This window comes from Prionailurus bengalensis, chromosome C1 (genome assembly GCF_016509475.1).
Source record: "Prionailurus bengalensis isolate Pbe53 chromosome C1, Fcat_Pben_1.1_paternal_pri, whole genome shotgun sequence".
Taxonomy (NCBI): Eukaryota; Metazoa; Chordata; class Mammalia; order Carnivora; family Felidae; genus Prionailurus; species Prionailurus bengalensis.
The window spans coordinates 112,429,132-112,438,404 of NC_057345.1; the positions used below are offsets into that span (position 1 = coordinate 112,429,132).

The 9,273-nt window shown below is 47.1% G+C and overlaps 1 protein-coding gene across 2 annotated transcripts; it reads right to left on the bottom strand.

The window, feature by feature from the left end:
* Positions 1-2,365: 2,365 nt before the first annotated feature.
* On the bottom strand, positions 2,366-5,748 carry TEX51 (testis expressed 51). 2 transcript variants are annotated; one of them, XM_043573435.1, is made up of 7 exons: positions 5,298-5,748; positions 5,134-5,208; positions 4,806-4,895; positions 4,512-4,529; positions 4,341-4,424; positions 3,129-3,204; positions 2,366-3,044 (listed from the first exon to the last, which is right to left on the bottom strand). In XM_043573435.1, the coding sequence occupies exons 1-7, from the start codon at positions 5,545-5,547 to the stop codon at positions 2,999-3,001; spliced, it is 639 nt and encodes a 212-aa protein (XP_043429370.1). In that variant the 5' UTR covers positions 5,548-5,748; the 3' UTR covers positions 2,366-2,998. The 2 variants fall into 2 exon arrangements, with proteins under 2 accessions (XP_043429370.1, XP_043429369.1); XM_043573434.1 differs by lacking the exons at positions 2,366-3,044; positions 3,129-3,204 and having other exon boundaries at positions 3,931-4,424; positions 5,298-5,747.
* Positions 5,749-9,273: the final 3,525 nt, after the last annotated feature.

The following is a 9,273-nucleotide window of genomic DNA, read 5'->3' on the forward strand; positions in this document are numbered from 1 at the left end:
CTGTTGGCTTCTCCACACTTTGCAGGCATCTGTAGGCCAGCACCCCCCAAGCCCCTCAGCCTGCATCGCTGAAGCCTGCCAGTGCCAAGGGGAAGCTCATTGCAGGACACAGGGCTCACCACAGAGAGCTCTACTTCCTTCCAGAACCTTAGACACACAGAGACCTGGGTCTTTAAAGAAACTTTTTTGCTTTATTTTGCTCTTTTAATATATTTTGTATTTAGTTGCCCTCGGTGGGAGTGTTGGTGTCCTATAAACTTCTCTGTCATAGCTGGAAGCATAAAATCCTTGAGCCTATATTTTGACCAAGATTTACCTGACTCAAAATTCCTTAATCTTTCTACTGTAGCAGAACTCAGTATCTACTTTTCATGCAAATATGCCCTCAAATAATAAAAAAAAAAAATCTGTTGATAAGACATGTGCACATACAAACACACACACTCATAAATTATACTCAGGATTTCACTGAATGCATCACAAAACAGTTGCTCTGGATACTTTGAAGTGATGGTCTAAGTCCCAATTTAAATACAAATAAGAAAATAACATCACTACCATGAAAGCCTGGCTTTTCTTTTGTCCTAGATGGCAACCAGCTTTCACAGACACACAGAGAGAACCACAGTTTCCTGGAGGTCCATGACCACTGCCTGGGGGACTCTGGCTCAGTCATCCAGAGTGGTTACGAGGACATTGTCACCATATTGCTGTAGCTATGTCTTTGTGCTTTCTCCAAAACCCTTCCATCTATGGACTCTCCTCAGTTTTGTGAGGCAGGAAGGGTCTGTGGAGCTGGATGGAGGGAACACCTCAGCTTCAAGCATGTGGAGCCTCATCTGCCTGGGCATACCCATCCTATCCCTCTCTGGAGTCCTGTCTTCTCCCTGGGAAAACCCTCCACTGCCTCCCCCAGCCCTCCCTGCCCACTTGCTTCAGCTCCCTTTGGGCCTAGGTGCCTCTGTGGGTCCCACCTCTTGCCACCTTCTTACCTGGGCCCTCCAGCCATATCACATTTCTTGGAGTTGCCTGAACCCAAGCCTCTCATATTTCCACTTCTTTGCAACACTGAACCTTCAATGAAAACACTCCTCTCTCACTTCCCAGCTTCTCTGGCCTCTCACAGTTGAAGATACTACCGTAAAGGGGCCTTCCTGGATCCCCCTGGCTGGGGGCTGGGGATGCCTATGGTTGGGGACCCACAGCTACCCTTGGCCATTGTGCTCCCTGCCCTGGTTGCCTTTTATGACATATATACATCTTGACTCAGTCTCTTGTAGTCCCTTCCACCCCTGCCAAAGGAGCAGCCCTTACAGTGGGGGTGGTGCTGATGAAGTCAGATCCCTTTTAGCCTGGCTGCTAGCTCTGGAAGTGGAGGACACCAGCAAGGCCTATGGAGACAAGAAGTCTTGTTTCAGGAGCTGGGATGTGGGTCCTCACAATATTTCAATGGACTGAGGATGAGGGGAAGGGATGAGGGTGTTACATTTTGACCCACAGCATGAGCACATGTAGGATGACAACAAATATGAACCCAGTGGGCTCCTGGGACAGGGCACACCAACCTGGCTGAAGCATGATACCTCTCTGCATGCTCAGATGGGGGAACAGTATCAGAGTCAGGATTTGAGTCCAGGTTCTCCGCTACTTGCCCTTAGCTCTGGTCTCAGACCTGCTTCCTTTCAGCAATCAGGGGTTGACCTGATGACCAGGGCTCTGGACCTGTCAATGGCTTCAAAGCTGCTGGATAGGTTGCATTGAGTCTCAGAGCAGAGTCTGAGTCAAGGACAAGGCTGGGAGCACCTGTGAGGAAGGGCTTGAGGTTGAGGGAGAATGGGCAGAACTGTGCCTGGAGGACTAAGCGGTTCCATTTAATCTGGTGGCCTTGGAGACAGACAAGGAAAATGACATGGGGATGGGGCAGGAGGAGGCAAAGCCCTCCCTACCCTCAAAAGGCAGAGCCAGTGAAACATCTTTGCTAGTAGCACCAGATCCACTGGGGACCTGGATGTCCCTAGGGTGTACATCTTGGCTAGGATGTGGATGAGGTCTGTTGTCAATGTGACCTGGAGTCTGTTTTCTAGAGCCTGTTCTTGTGCTAGTCCTTGGGCCATCAGCTGGCCTCTCACTGCCTTTGTTCAACATCTGACAGTGGCCCCTGAGGGATCCAGGCCACCTCTGCTTTTACCTCTGGTACTGGAATTAGGTGAGGCTAGACTGAAACTGTGGAGCTACCACTGCTGGGGCCAGGGCAGCAGGAGAGGGGCATTTCAGGAGGGAGGAGGGTGGTGGGCCAGCAGAGGGAGGGTGAGGAGAGGGAACAAGCCCTGTGAGCCCGCAAGAAGCAGATACTATAGTCCATCACTTCCAATAGTAGGAAGGTATTTTAATAAAAGGTGTTTATAAAGTATGTGCATAGGGAAGCCACAAGACAGAGGGTGGTCTCTTGGGTCACAGAGCTGCGACCACACCAGGTCTGAGCGGGTCAGGGAAGGGATGGTTACAGGAACCCAGTGATGAGAGGGCTTCCTGACAGCAACTGCACTATCTCTGCTCAGCTGTGGAAGACCAGTGGACTGCTGGGTTCCTGCTGAGAAAGAAAAACCCTGACCTGTCACATGCCCTTGCCTCTGTCCCTCTGAACTCCTGCTTGCTGAGGCCAGCCAGGAGCAGAGGGCAGGAGGGCCATGTTGATCATCTGTCCAGGTCGGGGAGCATGGTGACCCAGGGTGGGGAGAAGGTCTGCAGAGGGACAAGGATAGCTATAGGCAGAGGACACTTTGTGGAGCTTTGTTGCCACTGTGTCCTGGGCCTCCGGCCCTGGGTGTGTGCTTACACTAAGGGGAGATGGGGTTTTCCAAGCCCCAGCCTTGGTCTTACTGTGCTCTGGATGTCAGACTGTTGGAGCCAGAGTTGGGGCCTCCAGCCTTGCTATCCCCAGCTTTACCCTCTTGGGACCCCTATATTCTGGCAGGGGTCTCCCTTTCCAGCACCTTTTCTACTTCCTTCTTCCTCTTCTCGTGCCAGAAAATGTAGCATCTGGGCTAGGAAACAGGATAGAAATAAGTCAGGGAAGGATAAGTCAGTGTGTCCTCCCTGGGGATGCTGGGGCTTGGAAAGTAACTCACCCACTTCCAGCTACAGATGCCAGGAACAGAATAATTCCAAGGCTCACAAACCATGCAAAGGTACTCCCAGTACTGGCTGAGGATATAAAAGAGGGAGCCAGGTGTTTGGGAATAGTGAGGAATCTGGGCCTCTTCTTTCCTCCTTTTATTTGCCCACTCAGCCTCTTCTTTCTTCCTTTCATTTGCCTACTCAGTCATTTGTTTGCATACACTTACTGAGCACCCACAGTGTGCCCCGCATATTTCTATAGAGGAGTGAGACACAGTCCCTGTGCTCTAGGAGGGAGACAGAGGAAGCAGAGCAGGACAGAACAGAGGAGAAGTAGCCACTAGGAGGGCTGATGAGCCTCAGGGGGTGGGAGCTGGTCAGGGAAACATTCTTAGGAAACAGGACTTTTAGTTGGACTTTGAAAGATAAGTTGGATTTCAGTTTCAGTCCCACAATTAAGGACTGAACTGTGTTCCAGGCAGAGGAAACAGAAAGTTCAAGGGCAGAAGCACAAAGCTATCTGTATGTCCAGCATGTCAGCAGCTCAGTGTGACTGGGGAGTCAGTGCTGGTGGGGGATAAGCAGGGGCTGTTTGCACAGGACCCTCCAAGGAGATGGACTTTATCTGTGGGGCAATTGGGCTATAAACAAGGAGTGTCATAGGTAGATTTGCTCCTTGAGAAGGAGTTCTTTGGTTGTTAAGATGTGGCCAAGAGGGGCAGGGAGGCCAGTTGAGAGATGCTGACATAATCCAGGTGAGAAGTGAGGATGCCTGAAGAACCATGGTAGATATAGAAGTGAAAATATGGCAACTCATTTAAGAATTATTTAATAAGATTTGATGATTGCATGTACCAAGTATGGGAGAGGGAGGTTCCTGATTTAGGAGGCTAAGGACTTAAATGGGGTCATTTGCTGAGAGGGGCCCTGAGAGAAGAGTAGATTTGGATAGTGGGGATAATTTTGAACAAGTCTCCAGGCATGCTGGCTTTGAGGTCCTGAGGGACCTCTGGGGGAGATGTCCTAGAAGAAGGTGGCTCTATGGCTCTGAAACTGGACATATGACATCAAGAAATTCCAGCAGGTGCTATCATCTCTGGTGAGGATGGAGTGAAAGAAGAGCTCGGGGCTGGGCAGAGGAGGAAGACAATCCAGACAGAGACAACAGCGATCTGGGATGGAGTGGGGGCAGGCTGGAGGCAGGATGACCTGCTGCCACTGACCTGGGCAAAGAGTGGGGTCTTTGCAGGTGAGGAAGTGTGTCTTGCAGTTGGCACAGTTCATGACCTCCAGTGTAGAGCGTAGGTCTGTGAGAGGAGATGGGCAGGAGTCTTAGCCAGAGCCATGTGCCCCTCACCACTCATCCCCCCACCTAGGTCCCCACACATACTCACCACAGGACTTGTTGCAGGCTGCCCGGGAGGGTGAGATGGTAGAGAAACTGAGGTGCTGGGGAGGCAGACAGAGCCAGGAAGGGTTGGGGTGTGAGCAGGAAAGGGAGCTGGGAGGAGGTGTGGACAGGCACCCAGTATGTGGGCAGGGGAGGGGGCTCCTGGGGAAGCATGCAGGAGGGGCTGCAGACTGGGCTCTGCTCTTCTCAGTTCTGGGGAGGTGACTGAGCTCTGCTCTCCACAGTCCTGGGGAGGTGAAGGACTGGGTGGTGGGTGGGGGCCAGCTCCACCTCTCACCCTTCTCCTTCAGCTCCTCAGATATCTCATCCAGCTTCTCAGTAAACACCTTCTGCTGGATATGAATCTCTTCCAAAAGTGATGGTTTATCTGGGACGAAGAGGAGGAGATGGTGCTTTCATCACCCACATTTTATAGTTGGAATCAATTGCATAACTCTTTCAAGGTTGGGAATTCAAGTCATTTTTTCAAACAAAAACTGCACAGAGCACACAGATTCTGTGTCTGTCACCACTCTTCCCCACATATCCCCACCCCAGGCCAGTGGGCCTTCTGGGAGTGCCTTGGGGGACTGGGTTTTGTCAACCCAAGCTTGGGGCTTCCTCACTATCTCGGAACTTCTTGATGGCTTCATCTATGTGATTGAATAATTTGGCTGCTGCTTCTTCCATACGGTTCTGATCTGAGAATGGGACATGGGATGAAGGGCAGTTGGGGATATAAGAGCCCAGGCCAGGTAAAGGGATCCCTGGTCTTTAGGCTGTGCCTCACCAAGATACCAGGGTTCGATGAAGACATGATCCTTCAGGAATAAGGTGTGGAGGCTTTGGGAGAGCTCTGTGGGTGGCCCTGGGGTGCCCCAAAGAATCTGCAGATCATAGTCTATCAATGCAGGCAGTCCTGGCCAGCAGAGGAGACAGCTGTTCCCATTGGCAACAGGTAGGAGACAGCTGAGCAGGAGAAGCAGCATCTTCTGGGGGTCTCTCCTCTGTCCCCTTACCACCCTTCCTGGCAGTTCCATATGGAATGATGATACCCCCTTCTCCCTAGAAACCACATTCTCTTTGCAGAACAAAAGTAAATTCCGTAGGGTAAGGTGAGGGTCAGCTATGGTCCAAACTTGAGCTTTGGTGTCAGACCCAAGTCATCACCTCAATATCTTCCTCTGAAGTTGGAGTCACTGATGCTCTTGGGGAGGATTCTTGTGAGGACCAAGAAATGGCTATGTAGTCTTGTGGCTGACGGTCAGATCTCCTAATGGCATTTACCACATATGAAATAGTTCAACAGGCTGAAATTTGAGAGGTCAGGAGGGAGCGTCATAAAGAGATTAGTTGTGTAAAGAACCTGAATCACTTTTGCACACAGAGGTGGTCACTCACAGGGAAGCTTATGGAATATACAAACTAGTAGTTGTCTTGTGCCTGGCCAAGCCAGAGTGACTTAGACAGCTATTCCCATCATAGTATATACAGATTATAGACAGAGTTACAGCCTATTCTTGGATGTACAGACAGAGAATTCCTCTTTGGGCCAGCAGTTCTTATGTGTAATGTGTTGAAGAAAAGCAAAGCACCTTACTCTTCAGTAAAGAAAAAGCCATTTGGATATTTGTCACTGCTCAGCTGGTAAGTTTTGCCTTTCCATGCCATGCTTCCAATCAGCTTCTGAGTGCCTCAGGCTGGATTATGAGCGGTTGAAAGCCATCAGGCATTTGAAGAATGTTTCTTACAGGAACAAGAGACAAAAACAATGGCAAGAACTCAAAACAAAAGCAAACAAAAACCACAGGGTAAAGAAAGGGCACAAAGATATGGTGAGAAGCACAAGAAAACTTAGAAACCCACTATTTAAATTAAAATATTGTTTTCTCCAGACAGGAAGAGGCTGCCATGTAAAGGAAAAATAGAATAAGAAAGAGTTATTGAAGATTAAAAATATGATAGCAGGAATTTAAAAAATTCCATAGAAGTGTTAGGGGATAAAATTTCAGAAATCTCCCAGGCAGAAGTACAGAAAGACAGAGATAAGAAATAGGGAAGAATAAATAATGTTAAATAATCAATCCATGAAGTCCCAACATCTAGCTAATACAAGTTTCAGAAAGAAAGAACAGAGAAAATGGAGGGAAAAATTATTTATGATGGAAATGGGGTAGAAAGTATATATGAAGATGAATTTTATCTAATAGGGAGAGGGATTTGGAGGACAGGCATCCAGATTTGCCAGAAGAAATAGCAGCTGAATTGGTAAATTCTGTCAGATGGGCTCTGAGATGAGACAACCGTTGTGAATCCTGCAGAGCTGTTACTCTCCCAATGGCCTTGGACAGTTTTGGGGTGAAGGAATTAGTCTACTTTTTTTCTACTCAGGCAATGCTCTGGAACGGAAGGTGGGAAAAGCAATGCTCCCTCCCCTGATGCCCTAGTTAGCATTCAGCACGATGCAATTATGCAGGCCAGTAGATTATAATGTTTGCCATCACTCGTGAGGGGGCTCTCCCCAGCCTGTGCGAGAACAGAGTATTGACAAAAATGATATAAGGAAGAAATTTTAGAAAGACATGAGTTTCCATATTGCAGGGGCCCAGTGAAAAGGTATCCAGGGCTAGGAATAAGAAAAACCACACCAAAGCACAAAGAAAAAAATAGACTATGTACAATAATCAGAATGACTTCAGGTTTCTCAAGAGCAGTATGGGAAAGTAGTAGACAATGGGGCAATCCTTCCATATTCTGAGAAAAATATATCCATTTTAGAATTTCTAAATTTAGAATTTAGACTGAGGAAAACATCAGCAAAGGAGGAAGAAAGACTAATGCTATTTCAGCGAGACAAGGTTTAAAATTAGCCTCTATTACCTTTTCTCAGAAAGCTATTGGAGGATGTGCTCCAAGTAAATGAACAAGCAGGCAAGCAATATGATGAAGTGAAGTGGAAGTCAGGAAATGGAGAATCTAACATTGCAGAGAGGACAGGAGAATTTCTATAGGGACCATCAAGGACTGAATGACAAGCAGTCCCAACAGTTTGGTTCTCCTTGGGTGAAGAAAGGCTTGGAGTGGGTAGTCCAGATCAGCCTCCTCTGGGTACTGGGTTCCTTTCCTGACTTGCTTAGGTCTCATTTGCTCTCTTCTGTTTTTCCCTGGAAGAAATAATCTTTTCTCAAATTAGAGGTTGTGACGCTCAACACAGGCTTTTGTTTTAGGGGTGAAATAATCGGAATAGGTCTTCAGAGTGCTTTGGCATCAGGCTATTGGGAAACTCCTGCTTAAGAAAAGGGAATATTCTAATAGATGCAGTCATACTTCATAGAATTTTACCCTGAGATTTGGGGCTAAAGCCTTAGAGTGTGCTACATCTTCCTTTCCCTTAGTTTATGCTTATCCTCTTGGAAACTTGTGAGGGCAGGATTCAGGAGTCGTTTTGTCCTTGGCATGATGCCATGTCAGTTCACCCTCACATCTGGGAAGGGCAGAGAGAGAGAGAGAGAAGGAGAGAGAGAATCCCAAGCAGGCTTTGTGCTGTCAGCATAGAGCCCAATGCAGGGCTTGATCTCAAAACCATAAGGTCATGACCTGAACCCAAATCAAGAGTTGGGTGCTTAACTGACTGAGTCACCTAGGCTCCCCGTCCTCTTGTTTTTAACGTAATTCAATAGTATGTTTTGTACTTGGAATGAATTAGGAATCTGGACTGAATTAGAAGTGTAGATAATAAAGGTAGCCCTTTCCATCGCTAGGAATCTTGGGGTATTAAAGCCTCCTTTGTTATGTTGAGATTACATCCATCTTGTGCTTCCCGCAATTTGGGCATGTCTAATAACTCTCACACAGGACAGCCTATCAAGTCTTTGAAGACACAAATCAAGCTTCCTTTTTTGAGGCCAAACATCGTCTCTCTGGCCCAAGATATTTTTTAGGTTCCCATCTTAGAATATGGTTTCGTGTCTTCTCCACATTCTGATTTCTCTCCTTTCAAATCATCTCTCTCTGCCATTGGCAGGACAGAATTTGCAACTGGATCATCTTTGAAATTGGCATAGTTTGTTTGATAACTTCCTATCTCCATCACCAGTATGGATTTCCCCACATATTGTTTCATAACGAATTTCCACAAACCTAGTGGCCTAAAACAATGCCCATTAATCATCTTATGTTGTATTATAGGTCGTTAAGTTTGTGCACGGCTGACCTGGGTTCTCTATTCAGGGTCTCACAAGGCTGAAATTGTGATGTTATAAAGTTGACCTTGAAAAACGTGGGTTTGAACTGTTTGGGTTCATTTATAAGCACAATCTTTTTTTTTCAGTACATACAGTAGAGTACTATAAGTGCATTTTCTCTTCCTTATGACTTTCTTAACATTTTCTTTTCTCTAGCTTATTGTAAGAAAAAAAGTATATAACCTACAAAATATGGATTAATCAACTATTTATGTTATTGGTAAGGTTTCAGGTCAACAGTAGGCTATTAGGGAGTGTCTGGGTGGCTCAGTACATTAAGCGTCTGACTTTGGCTCAGGTCATGATCTCATGGCTCCTGGGTTCAAGTCTTGCATCGGGTTCTGTGCTGACAGCTTGGAGCTTGGAGCCTGCTTCCGTTTCTGTGCCTCCCTCTCTCTCTGCCCCTCCCCTGCTCGCACTCTGTCTCTGTCTCTGTCTCTCTCTCTCAAAAATAAATAAACATTAAATGGAACAAAACAAAACAAAAACCAGTAGTCTATTAGTAGTTAAGTTTTTGGGGCA